General features: G+C 45.7%; 2 protein-coding genes across 3 annotated transcripts; one reads left to right on the forward strand and one right to left on the reverse strand.

The window, feature by feature from the left end:
* Window positions 1–473: 473 nt before the first annotated feature.
* On the reverse strand, window positions 474–13,185 carry ralba (v-ral simian leukemia viral oncogene homolog Ba (ras related)). Its single transcript, XM_028991237.1, has 5 exons — window positions 13,080–13,185; window positions 4,158–4,326; window positions 3,343–3,551; window positions 2,024–2,201; window positions 474–1,524 (listed from the first exon to the last, which is right to left on the reverse strand). Exons 2-5 carry the CDS (start codon window positions 4,269–4,271, stop codon window positions 1,405–1,407), a joined length of 621 nt encoding a protein of 206 aa, XP_028847070.1. The 5' UTR covers window positions 4,272–4,326; window positions 13,080–13,185; the 3' UTR covers window positions 474–1,404.
* A 1,582-nt stretch (window positions 13,186–14,767) lies between these two features.
* klhdc3l (kelch domain containing 3-like) lies at window positions 14,768–21,967 on the forward strand. Of its 2 annotated transcripts, none has more exons than XM_028990258.1 (8): window positions 14,768–15,244; window positions 17,083–17,246; window positions 17,324–17,406; window positions 18,406–18,484; window positions 18,609–18,655; window positions 19,167–19,287; window positions 20,917–21,103; window positions 21,286–21,967. In XM_028990258.1, exons 1-8 carry the CDS (start codon window positions 15,222–15,224, stop codon window positions 21,854–21,856), a joined length of 1,275 nt encoding a protein of 424 aa, XP_028846091.1. In that variant the 5' UTR covers window positions 14,768–15,221; the 3' UTR covers window positions 21,857–21,967. The 2 variants fall into 2 exon arrangements, with proteins under 2 accessions (XP_028846091.1, XP_028846090.1); XM_028990257.1 differs by lacking the exon at window positions 14,768–15,244 and adding an exon at window positions 15,634–16,215.
* The last annotated feature ends 492 nt before the right edge of the window (window positions 21,968–22,459 follow it).

The following is a 22,459-nucleotide window of genomic DNA, read 5'->3' on the forward strand; positions in this document are numbered from 1 at the left end:
TTTAACCATTTTATCATTTAATGTATATTTTATAACTTGGAAGCCTGAACCAATCACTGCGCTCATGTGTCAGTGAAGGGTTTGCCCTTCGCCACCAGAGAGCAGCCTTGTGCGACCCGCATTCTGCACACACACTGCAGCGACACCAGTCATCTGTCGGGCCAGCAGTAACCCAGCGTTATAATCGTTTATGACTTCAAGTCCTACCGAAACGGGAGTGCAGAGGGCGAGCGGGAAGTAAAACTTTATAACAAAGTCATGTGAAGACCAGGTTCCAGCTCTGATTCTTTGAATTTGCCTGCAGGAGGTTTTGAAAATGTTTCTCATAACCAGAATTCATCTGGGATATTTTTAGTTTGAAAGCTGTAGATTTAGGCTAAAATAACCATAAATACACTACAATAAATGGTCTTTTTTTGTAATGTGTATCCCATGATTAAACACATGGAGAGAAATGTAATAAACAAATGAGGTACAAAGAAAGAAAAGAATTTATTTGGCAAGGTTTTAACATTTTAATAGGTGATGAGAAAAATTATAAAAAAAAAAAAAAATTATACAAACTGTCACCAGGTTAGAAGACACTGTTATAAAAAGAGCAGGAGGGAGTTTTCACAAGACTAAAGGTCAAAGCAGTAATCCCGAATGAAGCAGCCAGTGGTGAAAAAAACAAGAAAAAGGCCAGCAGTGTCATTCACAACGAGAGAAATCTATAAAGAACCATTTTTTGTGTGTGTGTCTCTTCTTGTGTTGGCACATGTTGCATGGAATTCCTGCAGAAACGTCCTTGCTGGGGAAAAACCCGGGTCTATTAGTATGTGGTTTAGACATTGGCAACGCGGTACTCAAAAACAGGACACTTCACAGTTTGCAGTGGTCAGACAGGGCGGGAGGAGACCCGGAGTCAAATCGGAGTGGAGTTTTACCCTCCCCAACTAGCAGCCGTCCTGTCAACCGAACCGTGGCACAAATCTGATTGCTGCGTGGCTGCTCAAATTCATAAAAATGTTTTAAAAAAAGCATTATGAGGAATTAATAACAAAAAAAAAAATCTGGCTCAAGAGAAGCTTCAGGTGTAAGGTAAAGGCAAGCAGATGCATTTCTAAAAGCACAGGGTAGTGTTGGCCGTCGGGCTGCCTCTGTTACGACAGAGGCGCTAAAGTGCTACAATCCTTTCCATAGAGTAGCTATAGAGTGGTCACCATCAGCTCTGTTAGACATACAGAGTTTTAGTCATTAGACGGGTTGAAATCGACCTTTTTTAACCAGCATTACTGTTAAAAAATGAAGATGGGGCCAAAAAAAAAAAAACACGTTTGCAGTTTTGATTTTGCAGGCTCTGATTTGGAGCGAACTCCTCAGGGGCGACGGGGATTTTGGGGCAGAAAGGTCCGTGTGTGCGGCTCAGAGTAAACAGCATCGCTCTTTCAAGCTCTTCTTCTTCTTGTTTTTTCCCTTTCCGTTTTTGTCTTTGTTTTCCGACATCTTTTTGGAACGAACTTCCCTCATTAGGTCAAAGAATACCTTTGGGAAAGAAAAAATAAATAAATAAAGACGAGTTGTTTGTCAGATTCTAAAGGACAACCGATAATAAGTTCCCCCAAACCTTAAAATGCCATAAACGTCATAAAACATTTATGAACCATATATTCATTTTGGAGGCACCAAAAACAATATCCGAACATGACGGGGTCGCTAGGGTGTTTCATCGTGAATCCTATGGTTAACTGGTCATTACTGGTATAATAAAAGCACCGGCATTATGACATGCTTCTCAGTTTCTATTCAACGTAATCTACCACTGTGACTGTGAAAATGCTTTATTGAGCACAAAAAAACAAATAAGGTGTTTTTTTTTATGTTAACTATCATCTTCTTTAAACCAGTACATTTAAATACTTGTAACAATTGATTCTCATTCATGTAACAATTTTGAGTGAGAACTTTGGTATGCTGCTGATCCTGACTGCTTTTGAAGCCAGCAGAAGAGCGTAAATCTCTCTAAGCATTTCCTAGATCGTACCTTATCCACATTGGCACGTGTCTTGGCTGAGGTCTCCACGTATTGGACCCCCCACTCCTCCGCCTTTCCCCGAGCCTCGTCCACCGTCACCTGCCTCCTATCCTCCAGGTCGGACTTGTTCCCAACCAGTAGCAGGGGGATCTTATCCTCTTCGGCCTTCACCCGCAGGATCTGCTCTCTGATCAAACATAGAACGCACACATTACAAACATACAAACAAGTACATATAAATCTGGGTGGTAGTAGCCTAGTGGGTAACACACTCGCCTATGAACCAGAAGACCCGGGTTCGAATCCCACTTACTACCATTGTGTCCCTGAGCAAGACACTTAACCCTAAATTGCTCCAGGGGGGACTGTCCCTGTAAATACAGATTGTAAGTCGCTCTGGATAAGGGCGTCTGGTAAATGCTGTAAATGTAAATGTAAATGTAGTAGCTAGAAGGGTCAACCTTCACTAGTCTCATGATGTTGTAAAATTCAAGAGTAAAGGTCTCAGGCGCCCGTGTGGACGCAACAATGAGCAGACAAACTGTCGGTGTTCAGTCCGTGCTCACCTTGTAACAGTCACATATACTGACAGCTCTTCTCGAAATGCACACGGCACTGCGATGTGGGCGGAGTTAGTCGTGCAGTGCAAAACTCCTACCGGGAGCGGCACTACCGGCACTACTTTTTAAAGAGAATTGTTATGCTGCCGCCAGAAAATCACCAAGCAACATCATTATGAAGTGATTGATTACGTTCTGCACTGCATCGATTCAGAATTAGCATCGCTATGCATCGATTATGCGATTAAGTTTAACACACCTAGTAGTAGCCTAGCGAGTAACAGAAGTGCCTATGAACCAGAAGAGCACAAAGTCACAGGTTCAAACCCCACTTACTACCATCGTGTCCCTGAGCAAGACTCTTAACCCTGAGTGTCTCGGGGGGGGGGCTGTCTCTGTAACTACTGACTAAGTAGCTCAGGACAAGGGCGTCTGATAAATGCTGTACATGTAAAATCTGAGGTCATATGCTAGGTGTAAGTACAAAGACATTCTGGGGATTTGATAGTTATCCATATCTTGAAAAAGAAACGTTGGTGTTTACCCTGAACACAATAGTCAATAGTGGCGTTTAAAATGGGAGGAGCCCATTTTACATTCAGCATGCCACTTCCTCTCTCAAAACTTCTTCCTCATTCTCGATGATTATACTTGTGCCCATCAGTACGTCATGAAGTTTCCATGCAAACATCATAAAAATCATGGCACCACCTCCAAAAAAAAAAAAAACACAAATATCTGAACGTGTTCATCATCTGCTCTGCTGACCTGAACTCAGCAGTGGCTGTGAAGGACTCGTGCTCCGTTATGGAGAACACCAGAAGGAAGCCCTCGCCGCTGCGGAAGTAGTTGTCCCGTATGGCGGCGTAGTCCTCCTGGCCGGCTGTGTCCAGTATGTCGATCTGGACCTCCTCTCCATCCAGGACCACCTTTTTCCTGTAGCTGTCTGCTTTCGTGGGCTCGTAGTCCTCCACAAACTGGGGAGACACACACCACTGTATTTACAGACAAGCTGTCCCATGACTACTGTTAAATTTTCACAACGTTGAACCTGGAGAAAGAATATGGAATTTTAGACTAAAGTCAAATGCAGGTAAACAGTTTATTACACCGCATTTATAACATGATTCCAGCATATTAGGTTCAGCTGATCATTGACATTTTCATTCATGAAACTTCTAGGTGCAAGAAAGACCAAATGCAAGCCATTTTGCAGAAGGTTTAGAAAGGATCAAACCCAATCAAACCCAATTGTGTTGATGAAAGACAATGACTTTGCAATCCAGGGCCGAGACAAGGTTATAGGTTGAAATCCCGTTACCATCACTCACCCCTTCCCCTCCATTTTTTTAGACTGTTCGAAGTCTATACTCGTTAAGGGTGTCTTTCCATTTCATGCTATATTGAAGAAAAACACCTTCATCCATCTTTCATGTTACAGCTCAATTTTAGAGCACTTGGTTGCAAACTTAAAGACCGTAGGTTTAAATCCCACTATAATTGATGAAACAAGAGAAAACCACACAAGCATATAATCACTTGAATGCGGCATAAAACACAACGTCAGAAACCAGCGCACTTACCTCATCGTACATGAACTGGAGGGTCAGGGCGGACTTCCCCACACCACCACTGCCCACCATGATGACTTTGTGCAGAGCCAGGGAGCTCTGGTTTTTACCCTTGTTGGCTGCCATGTCTGGTTTCTTCTATCCTCCACTGGCGCTAACGGCAACTACGAACTGGCACCACCTGTGGAAATGGCAGTTAGACCAGAGATAAAGCAAAACCAAACACTCTTTCTGCTCATCTTTAATGTGTGAGGCTTTGTTACTGTGGAGTGTTTGGGTTACGCCCAAGGCGCTAAATGAAAAGATGGTTGGAATCTAACACTACAAGCATTACTGTGCATCAACAGCATGGAACAATTCATTTAAAGTATTTTGTGACTTCATGGCATTCAATAAGAAGCAGAAAAAGCTCCGTACCACACAGACTAAACCAAAACTAAACTACAGAACAGATGGAAGAGTAAAGAAGGCTATTAAGCACAAACACTGTATTCTGGTAGATTTTCTGAAGACCAAAAACGGTCACCAGCCACATAGAAAAATGATGAACTGACGAGCTCGTTCCCAGTTATATCTGCGAGTAGAAGCATAGCTGCTGCAGAAAGTCTAAACGCAGGGTGGTCTAACGCTTCCACCCTCGCACAGAGCCATGCAGCCCAGGAGGCAGGCGCCGCCACCAACGCCCGTTCGCTGAGAGGATTTCACGTGACGCTCCATGTTGGACGTTCTCCAGGAGTCGACTCAGACCTGCCCTTCCTCTACAGTAACACCAATTAGCCTACTGACACACATCGAGACGACACTGGGATAGAAAAAAATATTCAGAGCGAATTTACTTTGGTTTTCTTTTTTTATTGTTATTCAAAGGATGAGGCAAAAAAAATGCAGTGAACCACGTGGCGCATGGAACTGTGGGAGTTTAAATAGGTGCATCGCGAACACGCCGCAAGAATCGTAAAATGAACATGAAAAAGAAAATCCGGCTCTATCTTTAAGCAGGAAGAGCTCCATGTCGATCAGAGGTCAGACCCCACACAGGAAGTTAACCAAAAGTTATAAATTAATTACAGCGCTTCATGCCCTGGGTTTTTTTTTTTTTTTAAAGCGAGTGTGAGACGGAGGAAACGCTGAACGCTGCTTACTGCAAACGTGTGTAATCTGGCCAGTGCTGCGGTGACTCAAAGCTGTTTTCACCACGCCAACGGGCTCAGATGTTCTCGAGCAGCCCGCTTCCCTCCCCCAGAAAGAAGTTTGGACCAGAGCTTCCTGCCATTGTTCCTGGCAACATTAACCCGAAAAGATAGCATCTAGGAAGCAGCAAAAAATCTCCAGGAAAGGCTGAAGCTCAACGGGAATCTGCTGACTATAGGGAAAAAAATGGCCTGGCCACTGGTATGCCCAGAAAGAAGCTCTCCCCACCATCACCGGTCCACATTAAACAGTAGATGAGGTGGTTTTTACATTAACGGCAAGCCTGTTCTGCAGCTTTTTTTTTTTTTTTTTTAAACCAGTGTCAGTGAGATATCAAGACTACGTATGTGGGTTTGATCTCCATTACTTCCCAGAGGCAGCGTGAGGGAGTCAGACGGAAAAGGGAAAGGGGTTCGATGGAGGACGATCGGATCGGAGATGCTGGGCTGTTTGACCTACATATGCCCACTTATCTCAGCCGCTCTCCAACCGCTTGGGTGCTGCTGAAATATAAATGACGATCCCACTTGGCCGGAGGAATTCGCTTCTTCTAGATTCTGCATATGGAGGCATGTGAACAGCATGAAGGGCGTGCTCGCATTTCACAGCTGAGCCGAGCTGGAGGGGGGGCGGGGGCTGGTCCCCAACGTCCCAACAGGGCGGTCTGTGCGTGGATTAGATCACTGACCTGGTCCTCTATCTTCCTTTACGGAAGGTCATTCTTACAAGATTCATGTCTTTGTGGAATTAGCACTAGAAACTAATATTTCATAATTTTTTTTTGTGTTGCATGCAAACCACTGGCTCTCAACACATTTTAACCGAGGCATGCTGACCTTTTCAACCTCACACCCTCTCCACCCGGGTGATAATTTGACTATGGTGGGACAATCAGGGTGACTTCACGGCCTAAGCCAACGACAATGGGCAGGACGGGCCAGGCAGGTGACTCTGCAGTTGGAGCGCAGCCAGAATAGATTAAACTGGGATCATGGCACAAACATGGCCACACAGACGGAACACTCTGGACCTACAGCTTCCTGGCTGGATCAGAGAACTCTGAACTTATACAGACAACCTCTCCCAAAGGGTCGGCCGGGAACAGATTTTAATAAGATCAAATAAGGTCAGCGTGGACGAAGACTGTAACCAGGAATTCAACTCGACATAAAAGCAGGCACAGAGTACAACTACATTTATTTAAAGGGTGATTTCGGCCATATGCTTTTGTGGCTTTCTGTTTGCCATATGAAATATCAAAATGTTCTCACATTTAATGCAAACTTCCCTTTATTATAGTTGCAGATATGACAAAGACTTTTTAAAGATGACTAAAAATTAACGTTGCAAAGATGCAGGCAACAGAAAGCAAAAGGAAAGGAAACAGAGGGAAATAAATCGTCCAATCGTGATGCTTATGCTCACTGAATGAGAATAACATATTCGGCCTGTCTGCGTCAGTACAGCAGGAGTTGGGAAATGATTTGACGAGCTGGGAACCAGGAAGACTCTACCAGAGCCAACATTTCTCTACAACAATTTGAGCAACAGGAAGTCAGACGAGTTGGAACTTCCTGGGTTTTCAGCTGATGTGGAAAACAGAGCACGGCAGACCCTCTCCTGTTCTTACTATCAGGTCTTCACCCTCCTCCTCTTGGTTCGAGCGTTCCTCTTTAGTGATCAGAGGCCACCGGACAGAACTGAAATGGTACAACAGAACAGCAGCTCCCCTCCAAATGTTGAATTTGTACAGCAGCGATGTTTGGACCGTGCGGGTCTACTCAGATGAGTCACAAAGGTGCTTAACAGATGATCCGAGATCAAGCTGGTCTGTCTGTGGTGAGGCCACTGTGAGCAAACACCTATGAAGGAGTTGATTACTTCACTAGTATTAGTAAGGTGAGTCAAGTCAGGTGAGTTGAGTCATCAGATTCTGATTGCTGGTTTTCAGATGGTTGAACAAGGTACGGACTTCATCTACATCTTGAAGACTCCTCTATTCATGGAACATCTCCTCTCCACACGTCCACTTTGTCTGAATCTGTGCCCACCTGAAATTCAACGGCACTTTTTACGTCTCCAGTGGTCTAGGCTTCAACGTCTGCCGTTTAGTAGAGCTTTGTCTACTGCAGGACTTTCAAATTGGACTGCTATCCTTGTCCCGTTATACATGCACTAAGACAGGTGGCCATTTTGTGCCTTTCTTCAGTTGACCTTTAGAGACATGGTCCAAAAAATACACAGACTACATCCTGGTGCCACGTTGAGCGGTGAACTGGACAAGCTTCACAGATCTACACTCTTCTTATGTGCTGTAACCTGTGCAGATTTTACGACGGTTGTGGCGGTTTGAGGTTTATCCTGGAAGCATATTCTGATGCTGATCAAGTTAGGGTTCAGCTGAACATATGTTTTAGTATCATTTCAGCATTATGGATGCAGTACTATCCATTATAATGCAGTCCTGCCAGGATTTCACAAATTTTTGGGGTGATTATCGCGATCAAAATGCCAGATTTTTTGACGTGTTCTCAAAATTTGCGACACAGTTTGCATTTTTTTTTCTAACATATGACTTTCTCCAACGTTGTGTAAACGTAATGTATACGTTGCCAAACTTCATTTACTTGAACTTATGAAGACCAAGGTAAACCGCAGAGGTCCAGAGCTGTTAAATTCCAATTTTTTATCCACATTAATCTCAGTGAGCATAATGTAAAATGAAATTTCGGCAACTATTTGGTGCATCGCCAGATCAGTGTGATATGGTGTATTAATCTGAAGAAAGAATGAAACCAAGAACAGTGAAAAGCAGCTCTTTCCTCTCTCATTTCCCAATCCCCAACCACCCTGGCAGAATACTAACTATCCCGGCTCGGACAGTGGCCCCATTGAGAGATTTAAAGGTCCTGAAATGGGGTTTATGTAGGTCCGCCAACATTCTCGCGCCCGAGCAGAATAAAAGGGCGGGGAGATACTGTCCACTGGCCTTCACGGGATGGAATAATAATGTCCGAGAGGTTGAAGGGTGGGACGACACGGAATGATTTCTTTATCCAGAGATAAAGAACTGGTCCATCTGGAACTGGCGGGACGAAAAAAAAAAAAAAAAAAAAAATCACATGGCCAAATATGAAATATGCTGATGACTTCAGCAAGGAGGAGTCAATTTGCTGGCTGAAATATGGCGACGACAAAACCAAAGTACCTCTTCATTATAGAACATCATTTTTAAAATAGACACACCCATGTTTCTGTAGTCCTGAATCCCCTCTTTCAAATAAGTTTATGACATCCTTGGGCAACATCATACCCGAGGGAACATGAAGAAACTTTTACACCGCATGCAAAAACATGCACTCACTACCACACTTAGTTGTCATGGTGACACGGAGCCTCCTGGTGCATGCCTTCCTTCTGGGCACGGGACCCCAGGAGAGGACTGCTGCTATATCCGTCATGTATAACACCCTCTCCAGTAATCTGCATCGCCGGCGTCACGTCACGCAGCCACAATCTCACCGGCGGGTTTCCAAGCCGCCCTCGGCGGCCAAACCCCGCCCCTTTTTACCTAATAACTGTAACGAAGTGTACTGAACGCAGCCATACACTGCATCTCGTACCGTTAGTACACCCTACATACAGGGAGTGCAGAATTATTAGGCAAGTTGTATTTTTGAGGAATAATTTTATTATTGAACAACAACCATGTTCTCAATGAACCCATAAAACTCATTAATATCAAAGCTGAAGTAGTTTTTAGTTTGTTTTTATTTTTAGCTATTTTAGGGGGATATCTGTGTGTGCAGGTGACTATTACTGTGCATAATTATTATTACAAATATATATATATATATATACCCATTTCAATTATTTATTTTTACCAGTGAAACCAATATAACATCTCCACATTCACAAATATACATTTCTGACATTCAAAAACAAAACTGAAACAAATCAGCGACCAATATAGCCACCTTTCTTTGCAAGGACACTCAAAAGCCTGCCATCCATGGATTCTGTCAGTGTTTTCATCTGTTCACCATCAACATTGCGTGCAGCAGCAACCACAGCCTCCCAGACACTGTTCAGAGAGGTGTACTGTTTTCCCTCCTTGTAAATCTCACATTTGATGATGGACCACAGGTTCTCAATGGGGTTCAGATCAGGTGAACAAGGAGGCCATGTCATTAGTTTTTCTTATTTTATACCCTTTCTTGCCAGCCACGCTGTGGAGTACTTGGACGCGTGTGATGGAGCATTGTCCTGCATGAAAATCATGTTTTTCTTGAAGGATGCAGACTTCTTCCTGTACCACTGCTTGAAGGTGTCTTCCAGAAACTGCCAGTAGGACTGGGAGTTGAGCTTGACTCCATCCTCAACCCGAAAAGGCCCCACATGATACCAGCCCAAACCAGTACTCCACCTCCACCTTGCTGGCGTCTGAGTCGGACTGGAGCTCTCTGCCCTTTACCAATCCAGCCACGGGCCCATCCATCTGGCCCATCAAGACTCACTCTCATTTCATCAGTCCATAAAACCTTAGAAAAATCAGTCTTGAGATATTTCTTGGCCCAGTCTTGATGTTTCAGCTTGTGTGTCTTGTTCAGTGGTGGTCGTCTTTCAGCCTTTCTTACCTTGGCCATGTCTCTGAGTATTGCACACCTTGTGCTTTTGGGCACTCCAGTGATGTTGCAGCTCTGAAATATGGTCAAACTGGTGGCAAGTGGCATCATGGCAGCTGCACGCTTGACTTTTCTCAGTTCATGGGCAGTTATTTTGTGCCTTGGTTTTTCCACACGCTTCTTGCGACCCTGTTGACTATTTTGAATGAAACGCTTGATTGTTCGATGATCACGCTTCAGAAGCTTTGCAATTTTAAGATTGCTGCATCCCTCTGCAAGATATCTCACTACTTTTGACTTTTCTGAGCCTGTCAAGTCCTTTTTTTGACCCATTTTGCCAAAAGAAAGGAAGTTGCCTAATAATTATTCACACCTGATATAGGGTGTTGATGTCATTAGACCACACCCCTTCTCATTACAGAGATGCACATCACCTAATATGCTTAATTGGTAGTGGGCTTTCGAGCCTATACAGCTTGGAGTAAGACAACATGCATGAAGAGGATGATGTGGACAAAATACTCATTTGCCTAATAATTCTGCACTCCCTGTATAACAAAACACCCTGCGCTGGTAACCCGCGTGGGCTGGGGGGGGTGGGACACAGACACCAGCAGATGACCGCAACCTTGTGTGTCCTCCTTACGCATGAACGCTCGCATTGTCTCGAGGAAGACAGCATCACAGATGTGGCAAACGGACACGATCGGCGTGACGTCCGGCTGCTTCGCTTTCAGAGTGCCATTCCTGCATTGCCAGGTTTCTCGGCAAAAATGGAACCGAACAATATATTTGGATGGGGGGGGGGGGTTGCCGTGGTTTCTGACCAAGTGCGCGAGTGTAATTGTGTAATTAATACGACCGTGGACACAAGTGCTCTAGATAACAATCTGTACGTTGCCTGAACAGTAATGCAGCATCTGAAACAGCGAAGGCGCCCCAGAGAGTTTTAATAAAAAGCGGCAGTGAAGCGCCGCGGAGACGGAGGAAGCGCGTGACACCTGAGAGTTGTAGGCAGGCCTGGATTCCTCCACCGCGGTGAAAACGTGCGAGCACAGTTCCACGCGCTTACTTAAAGCGCTCCTGGTTCTGCTGGTAATTAATATGAATTAAAGTTTCAAGAAGCGTCCTCGATGGAGGGGGGAGGACGTCAGCAATTCGAAGCACACAAATAACAGTTGATCAGATAAAGCCATCATGGCAGCTCCCCCCCCACAAGCAGGAAGGAAAGGGAGGGAAGGCCCTCGAGAAGACGGCAACACCGACGCGCGCAGGTAGAATTTCTACAGGAACCTCGACTGTAGGCGGTTTGCGCAGATAAAGGCACGGAAAGGTCAGGCGTCCTCGGGCCTCGTTGCGGGCGTGACGCCGGGCATGTGACAGCGGCGTTATCACGCTCAGCAGACCTGAATGGGCATCTGATAGAGCGGCCGAACCACAAGCAGGAAGAATGCTCAGAATGCCGCTTTTTCGGACGCCTCGCCGCTAAACTACTTATCGACGTCTGCATTTGGCTTGTGTGTGTGTGTGTGTGTGTGTGTGTGTGTTTCTTTTTAACAGATTTGTTGAGAAAATGAGAACAGGATACCTGGGTCATTCCAGGAGGATGTGGTGGGTGTGGCCACAAGACTTCATGTTTAACGGTAAACTTCCTGAACGTGCCACCTCACGGTAAAACAAGGACCTGCTGCACCACAGCTGTCGAAAGTGCGGTAAATATTGATTCATTGCAGAATTTGCTTATTTTCATGAAACCGTGATGATGTGTATAGAGACAGAGACTCTTATTCTGTTGTTCTCTGAACCGCAACTGAGTTATTTTACTGAGTTATTGTTGGGAAGTGTCGCTACTGCTCAAAACTTCTGCACAGTAATAAGTACACATGCACAATGTATATAGATAAACTGCAGGGATCAGACATGAGGACCAGTGGTTGCCAGGTATAGATCCCTCATTCTTAATAAAGATGGACACGAGACCCAGGACCTTCACTTTCCATGCGGCCAGGGGTATGACACTAGACTGGTCACATGGCACCACAGCAGCAACACACACACACAGAGACACTCTCAATATATATAGATAAACTGCAGGGATCAGACATGAGGACCAGTGGTTGCCAGGTATAGATCCCTCATTCTTATTAAAGATGGACATGAGACCCAGGACCTTCACTTTCCATGCGACCAGGGATATGACAGTAGACTGATCGCATGGCACCACAGCAGCAACACACACACACACACTCTCAATATATATAGATAAACTGCAGGGATCAGACATGAGGACCAGTGGTTGCCAGGTATAGATCCCTCATTCTTAATAAAGATGGACACGAGACCCAGGACCTTCACTTTCCATGCGGCCAGGGGTACGACACTAGACTGGTCACATGGCACCACAGCAGCAACACACACACACACACAGACACTCTCAATATATATAGATAAACTGCAGGGATCAGACATGAGGACCAGTGGTTGCCAGGTATAGATCCCTCATTCTTAATAAAGATGGACACGAGACCCAGGACCTTCACTTTACTGGTCGCATGGCACCACAGCAGCAACACACACACACACACACACAGTCACATCCCTCCATCACGGATCAACAAGTAAACAAAACACAAAGCAGGTGTTATTAAGCAGAATGTTAAAAGTGGGGAAAGTGCATCACGGGAGTGGATGAATAGAGGAACCCAGACCCCAGTCTGATATCACACACGGAGATTTATATTGTTATTTGTTTTAGAATACCAAGCAAATGTTTGCGATCAGTAACGATAATCGATCATCACTAGTTATTAGTTAATTCGTCCCTCGTTGGAACGCGGAGCGGCAACCGCCCCTCCTTTGTGCCACATCCCTAACAGCGGCCGCCCGTCCCTCCCTCCCTCCCGCGCCGCGCCGCGCTCCGTCGAGCGGTAAAGCGGCTTCCTGCGCTTATTCGGAGGGGGGAAGAGAGTCGCGGCCCCGCGACATGTCATTCAAACTGTGGCCGGCAGCCACAGGCAGCAGAGGCACGGCCGGGACCGCAAAGTGACGCCGACCCTCCGCACCTCCGCCTCCTTTCCCCCGCGGAGGCGGACAGTAAAACGTTCCGGCGGCGTCTTACCGAAGCAGCTCTCGGTCGTCTCCCCGGTCTGGACGCTATCTTGACGCCGGCATTAACGGGCCGAGTTCCGCCCGCCGACAGCCGCTGCCCAGCCCTGACCCCACCCTCCCAGCGCGCAGAGGACGTGACGTCACTGCCCGCCGCTTCTCGCGGCGTTGCCAGGTCCGCCGTTTTCACGCCGCACGGGGTTTCCTGCTGTTACGATTACACCAACTGAACGCCACACGACAGACGTTTCCAGGAGGACATCTGTTGCTGACAACTCACAATGATGATGTGGTGTGGTCAAACCGGTATTTATCTGTCTGGTCTCTCAGGTCATCGTGTGTCCAGTGCCATGGTTGGGACACAGTCTGAGTTCTATGGAGAAACAGCAAAAAAAATCCAATCGACCCATATATGACTAAATTCTCAACACATATTCACAGGTGAATCATAGTCAACATTGAATTATGTTTCAATTTGGAAAAATGTAATTAAGTCTTACTTTTCACCGCAGTTGAATTATACTCTGGTATCGAGACAATATTATCGTAATCTAAACACATTAAGAAAGTCCAGAGCGACTTTCAATCAGTAGTTACAGGGACAGTCCCCCCCTGGAGACACTCAGGGTTAGTAGGTGGGGTTTGAACCTGTGACTTTGTGGTCATCTGGTTCATAGGCAAGTGTGTGAAATCGTTTTTGCATCATTGTCTTAACATGCCCAGAGCAGGAACATGTAACCTAAAAAAACACAAACTGGATAATCAAACATTACTGACAGTGTCACGTCAAGAATGAAGAGAGGGACCAAGGTGCTTGTACAAAGAACCATTTTATTGAAAGTACAGGACAAAAAAACATATAGGAATCTACTTTGGGAAAGGGGAAGTGGAAACGGGGAAGGAAAGGCTCACTCACACAGTGAACACTCCACACACACACACAAAACACCAGCTTCATGACCACAACCATGCACAAAAACCACGTGACCCTGAGTCACCTGACTCAGGCCATGACTTGGACCAGACCTGTTGGGGCGGACCGCTTGGAGTCTGCCCTGCGGCCACATCAGCTCACTGACCCTCGCTGGCACGGACCAGCACACAGACACTGTGACACGGACAGCTGAGCAAGACCGGGCCCGGAACACTGGTACAGGCTTTCCTTTAAAGGAGGGTCAGGGTTATTGCTGGACGTCAGAGAGTCTCGTTACAGACAACGCAACAGGACACGTGACTTTTACCTTTTTTACTTTAAATGTTTTTCAACTCATTTTTTCTACCTCTCTGAGGGATTAATAAAGTTCTTCTTATTTATATGCAATAGTCACGTCGTAACATCGTAACTGGGGCAGTGGTGGCATAGCGGTTAAGGAAGCGGCCCCGTAATCCGAAGGTTGCCGTTTCATGTCCCGATCCTGAGGTGCCACTGAACAAAGCACCGTCCCCACACACTGCTCCCCGGGCGCCTGTCATGGCTGCCCAGTGCTCACCAAGGGTGATGGTTAAAAGCAGATGACACATTTCGTTGTGTCGTCATGTGCTGTGCTGCAGTGTTTCACAATGACAATCACTTTCACTGTAAGCAGTGGAATGTTGAGTAATTAAAATGAAATCATGCGATACACTATATCCCATCTGCTATTTGATTAAAAATGAAACATGAAAGTGAAGTGAAGCACCCAGGGAGCGGTGTGTGGGGACGGTGCTTTGCTCAGTGGCACCTTGTCGGTTTGGCATTTGAACCCACAACCTTCTGATTACGAGGCCGCTTCCTTACCTGCTAGGTCCCCATAGCCACCATTTTATAATGATGGATAAAAAAGTTTGGAATTCCTCTATTTTCCGGTTTATTTTAATGTAACTGTCATGGACGCACACAGGGGTTTAATACACGAAAGGGTGTAAGACATGAAAACAAGGCAGAAACACATACCGGGTGACAAACCGATGCTGGCACGCAGGCTAGAAACATTTATAACAAACTGTAGGTGGTGACAATTAAAGGTGCACAAAAGACGGACCATCCGGAAAACTGGGCCCGGTGTGCCAGGTACGTTTGGGGCCATTACAGTGGCGCAATGTAGCTGATCCCAGACGTGACCACCAGGCCTGTACGGTGTGGACTAAAACATGATGGGAGCATCGCTTCTTCCGGATGCACCGTCACTCTGGAGCAGGGTCAGTGTAGAATCCAACCTTTATGATGATCCCGACATGCAAGTGGCTTTCTTGAGGCCCGTTCCCAGGTGTTACTAACATGCTGAACCGTTTTTTAGCCAGTTTTAGTCGTTTCAGCATAGTAGTAATTAACCAGTAATTAACCAACCGAGGGAAAGATGGCGTGTTTAATTCGTAGGTAAAACTGACAGCGCCTAGCGCCCTCTGCACGCCGAACGCCGAGTAGGTTCCATCACTGCAGACTCGCACTTCCACAAAGGTCTGCGTTACAACCCCGCCCCCTCGCCCCAACAAGCCCCGCCCCCTCCCCGCCCGGCGCCGCCCCTCCCTCCTCCACGCGAACCGCGCGCAGCGAAGCGGACGAGTTGTTCTGTCCCGAGTGGGTAAGAGCGCGACTTTACCCTCGTATTCCCACTTTCCTCGGTGCGTCGTTTATGAGCTTATACGTTTATAAGTCAAGTCGTGCGGCCGCCGGTTTCTCGGCGGGCGGTTCCAACGTCGGACGGTAGCGGAGTTTTTTTTTTTTTTTTTTAAACTGTTATTTCTTTTCGTTCTTTATTGCTTCGTGAATAAAAACACAGAGCACGGCGCTTCCGGTCAACTTTTTCACCCCCCTCCCCCCGGAACCGCACACATAGCGTCGGAGAATGAGCTCCAGCCTCGACGACCGCACGTTTCCTGCGCGGTAACGGTAACGCGACCGTAACACGCAGCCAAGAAGCACGCCGCCCGCTCCGCTTTTTTAAAACTTTCGTTTCTTCCATTTTCGGTGCAAATGTATGTCCGGTCACCCCGAGATCGAGAGGGTGCGGTCCCCTGAACTTCTTTACTCCCCCCCCCCCCTCAGTTAAACTCCAGGGACGCGGCATGTTCTGGCTGGCAGGACCTGGATCCACTTTGCATACCTTCACTTTTGCAAGGAAATACAGGACAAAAGAGGCACTGAACGTTTCCAAAAATGGTCCCTGGAGGTAACATTGGAGTAACGTCAAATTCAAATTTTATTTGTCACATACGCAGTCATACGCTGTATGATATGCAGTGAAGTGCTTTAGCGACTGCTATAGACCTCAATATAGCAAATATGAGAAGTATGCAATGAACCAATATGCAAATATTGCAAACATAACCAAACGTCATCATGTTCAGCCTTCTCACAGCCATACTGTGTTTGGTCTTGTGTGAAAGTGCTTTAAGACTTTCTCACTTTCTGGCAGTCGTATATATTAATATCGAGATTGTGACGTTTGCGCCACTCCATTATTTCAAACCCTGCATTCATAAAAAAAAATGTTTTCAGCTGGAGCTTTGCAACTAAAATAAGTTCCTCTATTTTCCGGTTTATTTTAATGTGACTGTCACGGCCGGTGCCGGCAAAGCGGGACGCACACAGGGGTTTACATTTACAGCATTTACATTTACAGCATTTATCAGACGCCCTTATCCAGAGCGACTTACAATCAGTATTACAGGGACAGTCTCCCTGGAGCAATTTTAGGGTTAAGTGTCTTGCTCAGGGACACAATGGTAGTAAGTGGGATTCGAACCCGGGTCTTCTGGTTCATAGGCGAGTGTGTTACCCACTAGGCTACTACCACCCTAGGCTAATACACGAAAGGGTGTAAGACATGAAAACATGGCAGAAACACATACCGGGTGACAAACTAATGCTGGCACGCAGGCTAGAAACATTTATAACAAACTGTAGGTGGTGACAATTAAAGGTGCACAAAAGACTGAACATCCGGAAAACTTTTTTCTCACTTTCTGGCAGTTGTGGCGACACGTCTAGCATGGATGTAATGCTGATAACATTTACGAGTTTTTTTCCTGGGCAGGGTACGCAGCATGAGCCGCCCCTGTCTCTGGAACCAGCGCCCTCAGGGAGCCCTGAGCCCGTGCAACCGCTACAAGCACGCCGCATGTGCACACAGGGGACACGTCTACCTGCTGGGGGGCCGGGGGCTGAGCTTGTTGAAAGACCTCTGGAGGTACAGCGTAGGTAAGAGGTTTCTTTTTTCTTGTTGAAGATTTTCTGGAATTTCTGAAATTCTCTGTGGGTTTTCACTATGTGTGTAGTGACAGACGAATGGAATGAACTGGACTGTACCTGTGAAGGGGCACCAGAGGAACTTGAGGAACACTCGATGGTGGCTCATAAGGTACCATTAAGAAAGCCACACTCCTTCATTAACCCCATCCATGTTTATGATGATTATCCACCTCTGACAGGGTGTGACAGGGTTCTTCAACTTCAAATCAAGTTCTGGGCCTCAGCGTGTTATTTGCTGGCTGAGCTGGTCAGAGAGCCTCTTGATTCGAAGAACGTTGTTGCAGATATGCACATGGATTTCTTTCAACTGAATGCACTAAAGGCCTTCAAAGACCGAACGCTCTCCGAATCCTTTTTTCTACGGGATGAGCATCTGAATAGCGGCATAGAGATGCTGCCGGTTGCACGGCAAAGCGATGCTCTGTGAGCCTCTGCATATTGAACATTGTTCAACTCTGAAGTACCAAGATGGAGAAGTTCATTACAGCAGTGATTATAAGTTGATTATAGCGATTTAATTCAACCATATTATCGTACCACGAGAAAGGAGCAGACTGTTTTACATTGTTTATGCAGTGAAGATTGATTAAGGCTCGTTTTTAGCTACACACACACACACACACACACACACACACACACACACACACATATATATATATATATATATATATAGATTAAGACTAAGTTTTAATGGTGTAATATTTAAAAGTATTACAAAGACATCCATCCAATGACATCAAATCCATTCAGACCCACTTACGCAATTGTCCGGAACGCGAATGTGTTGGCCAATTCGATGGGTTTGTTGCGGCTATGTTGTTGTCACAGTTGCCACTCCTGTGCTACCTGCATGGCAGACACGCCCATCATCTAGCGTTAACAGTGTTAATTTATTGTAAAATGTGTTATATGTTAAATGTTTAACACATTAATTGAGACAGGCCTAATATAGATTTAATCGATCATTTTCCATCACGCATAGTGTATGGCCATGGTATAAAAACTGGCACATATTTGCTTAATATTTGTAATTGTGTAATTACATGTGTAATTGTGCTCAGTTTGTTTTTTGTTTTATGATATCCAGTGGATGTTTGAATTGTTTTAGGGGCTGCTGTATGTCTTTGGGGGGATGATAGATTCCGCGTACACCAGTTGGAAGACCGCCTTTTGGGTTTTCAACACAAGTAAGCTCGTCTCTTCCGACCTAGTTTGGTCGGTCGCCATATTTCACCCGAATTGCCATTTTCTTCATGCATGTGTCAATCCGGTACAAATGCCGTGCTTTGCCGTGTTGCTTATATTTTGCAGTAAAAGGCCAGTGGGAACTTTTTCAAGGCCAACGCCACTCACCCCAGGTACGCCGATCTCCAGATAACCACGGCAATCGCTGAAACAAACAACGCTCCTCTTTTTAAAAGCCCTTAATTGTTCTCTTTGCTATCAAATGCATATTTGCTCATTGCATTGTAATACGAGTAGAAGAACAAGCGGCACGGAGATAAGGACTTGAAATGTTCCCTGGGCAATTACAGTCCACACTACCTAACCACTGACAGACTATCTGTCTGTGGTTGAAACTCTAGCCCTTTTTAATAATCGCTTTGTTGACCTAATTGTTGTTTTGCCTCCGTGAACCATGTAAATGCTAATTGTTAGCAACTGTATACTGTATCGGTGTCCTTGTTACTTATTTATTCCTGTTGCCTCTTGGCTGCGGTCACTCTCGCGTGGTCATTTCCCCTCCATTTAGCTAACACTGTAAAATCGCCCGTTAAAAGCTTGCGAGCTGCAGGTTAAAGTACTTGATGGCGTTTGACGTTTGCGCAGTGTCAAGTCGATGCCAAGTGAGTGTCGTTTGCATTTCAGAGAGCGATGCCCGTCAACAGAAAGGCCCATAGTGCTGTGGTCATGGGCTCGGCCATGTACATCTACGGAGGGTACATTGACATGAGGGGGTCCTCGCAGGAGCTCTGGGAGTATGATTTCGGTGAGACGTGTCCCCAGCCTCACTTTTTCATACGAAACATCCTTATTGAGAAACGTCAGTGTTGCTAAACAAGCACGTTCAAGGTGCAGCTTGTTGTGTAAGATGGAATGATAAGTAAAGAAATCCACTTGAAGTCAATTAAGTGCAGAAACTAAGTTGGTTTCACTGTGTTAAAAAAAAAACACATGAAGATCTGACTGCTCTTCAAGTTACCTGAAACTGTCAGTAGATGGCCATTAAAAACCTGGAAAAGTTCTGGAATTTGAAAAGAGATTTGGAATACGAAATAAACTTGATTAACATGAAGTACATAGTTCGAGAAACGTTTTTCTGTGTTTACAACTACATGTCATAACTGTTGTCATAAGTTTAGTTTAAGAATTTTCTGCTAAATTTGACTTTTTTGTGATTTTTTTTACATTTGCACAGAAGTTTCAGAGAACATATGGTCATGAAAAATTGCCTTAGAGTAATTGAGTCTTTTGAAAATATGCTGCTCAAAAAAATATAGGGGGCATTTAAACGACGCAATGTAACTCCAAGTCCATCACACTTCCGTGAAATCAAACTGTCCACAACAACTGACAATGATGGAGGAGACAGGCCAGTACATCAGGAGACGTGGAGGAGGACGTAGAAAAGCAACATCCCAGCAGCAGGACCACTACCTCCGCCTTTGTGCAAGGAGGAACAGGAGGCAAAATGACCTCCAGCAGGCCACAAATGTACATGTGTCTGCTCAAACGGTCAGAAACGGACTCCATGAGGGGGGTATGAGGACCCAATGTCCATAGGTGGTGGTTGTGCTTACAGCCCAACACCTTGCAGCACGTTTGGCATTTGCCAGAGAACGACAAGATTGGCGAATTCGCCACTGGTGCCCTGTGCTCTTCACAGATGAAAGCAGGTTCACACTGAGCACAGATGTGACAGAGTGGAGATGCCGTGGAGAACGTTCTGCTGCCTGCAACATCCTCCAGCATGACCGGCTTGACAGTGGGTCAGTAATGGTGCGGGGTGGCAATTCTTTGGGGGGCTGCACAGTCCTCCATGTGCTGGCCAGAGGTAGCCTGACTGCCATTATTTACCAAGATGAGATCCTCAGACCCCTTGTTAGACCATATGCTGGTGCAGTTGGCCCTGGGTTTCTTCTAATGCAAGACAATGCTAGACCTCATATGGCTGGAGTGTGTCAGCAGTTCCTGCGAGACGTAGGCATTGAATCTAATAGAGGATATCTGGACATCATGTCTCGCTTCATCCACCAATGCCATGTTGCACCACAGACTGTCCAGGAGTTGGTGGATGCTTTAGTCCAGGTTTGGGAGGAGACCTCAGGAGACCATCCACCACTTCATCAGGAGCATTCCCAGTAGTGTGTTTTTCCACTTTATATTTGAGGGTGTCTCCAAATCCAGACCTTCATGGGTTGATAAATTTGATTTCCATTGATAATTTTTGTATGATTTTGTTGTCAGCATTCAACTATATAGATAACAGAGTATTTAATATGAATATTTAATTCATTCAGATCTGGGACTTATGGCTTTATTTTTTGAGCTGTGTATGAAGATGTATGTTTTTGCTGCCCAATAAGCTAATGGCTATATGTTGTGTGTTTGTGGGTAGACACTAGGGTGTGGTCACTTTTGAGTGGGGCGGCATGTGGCCGAGGTCCAGGACCCAGACATGGACACTCCGCCATGGCCCACCAGCACTGCATGTATCTGTATGGAGGTCTGAGTGGCCTACGGGAACAGAGGGATCTTTGGAAGTGGAACACCACCAGCCAGGCATGGAGCTGCATCAAAGCACCGTGAGTAGTGTCTGCTTTTAATCACTATACAATTTACAATGTTATGGGCAAAATATAATTTTCTATTTCACTTTAGTGGACTTTTTTATGTTCCCCTTTCTTGGACAGGAAATTTCTGTGAAAATGAAATAATGGCATACAGGGGGAGTACTTTTAATACGGTAATGTGTTGTCTGTTGTAGCTCTGGACCGTCCAAGCTGGTGGGCCACTCGGCAGTTGTCTACAGGGACAGCATGCTCATTTTTGGTGGTGGCGAGACCCAAGACTGCCCCACAAGCAGCCTGTGGAGGTTTGACTTGACAGCACAGTCCTGGGAGAAGCTATATGCCCTCCATGTCGCTGTGCCACCAAGCCGTATCCACCACTGCAGTGTGGGATTTGGACCGAGCTTCCAGCAGGCCTGTGCCGGTCCTCTGAGGGAGGGTTCTAATAACAACCCCAGCAGACCCCAGCATGTCAAGAACAAGCTGTGTCCATTCGCTAAGGGCGACATTGAGCTGAAGACGCTCTCATCTGACAAGAAGACCCTCAAGGAGACCGACTTCGTACTGGCAGGCAGCAGATTAAGAGGGACGTGTATGACTTTTCGTAATGAGGACGCTTTCAGTGAACCGCAGGAATCCGAGGGAACGGCGGTGGACTCGGGCGACAGCGTGGACCAGCAGTGTCCTGATGTGCTGCTGATTCTAGGAGGCAGACCCCTTGGTGGGCAGCCTGCGATTTCGGTGTGGCAAATGACGCTGAGCGATTAGTTAACAGAAAGGGGTGCATGTCAGCATGTCTTTATATTCTCTGAGAGAATAGTGATTATATGACTATAACATGTTGTTAATGTATAATATATGTTTGGACAGTCGTGCTTATTTATGAGTCTTGCGTTTTTCACATCATGGGACAAAACTGAAGACACACATATGAGGTTATGTCATTAAAAAAAAAAAAAGTTGAAGACTTGCGTCTTTCCAAAGTAGAGAGCTTTTAGACCGCTGTTTCCAACAGTTCTGAAGGTTTTATGCTGAACACTTTCTTATCATTCAATCTTAAGGCAAACACAAAAAAAAATGAAGCGTGTGTTGGAGGAATTGTATGAATCGCCTGATTGAAACTGCTTTAACACACCCACCAACAGCCAATCAGCTGGCCTGGATCCACATGGGCCTTTTTTCCTCTTCATTAAGATCAGGCTAATACAAATGAAAGCATTTGGGAAGTGCTGGTGTGATTGGTTAATACCCTGACAGTGATATCGACGTGCTGATATTTCGGCGTTTAAATCTGCACGTTTTTATTGCAGGAACGCGAAGGGGTTTTTTCGCCGTTCTTTTAAAATGTGGGCTTTATACACATCGTGAGCA

This window comes from Denticeps clupeoides, chromosome 9 (assembly GCF_900700375.1).
Source record: "Denticeps clupeoides chromosome 9, fDenClu1.1, whole genome shotgun sequence".
NCBI classification, from domain to species: Eukaryota; Metazoa; Chordata; class Actinopteri; order Clupeiformes; family Denticipitidae; genus Denticeps; species Denticeps clupeoides.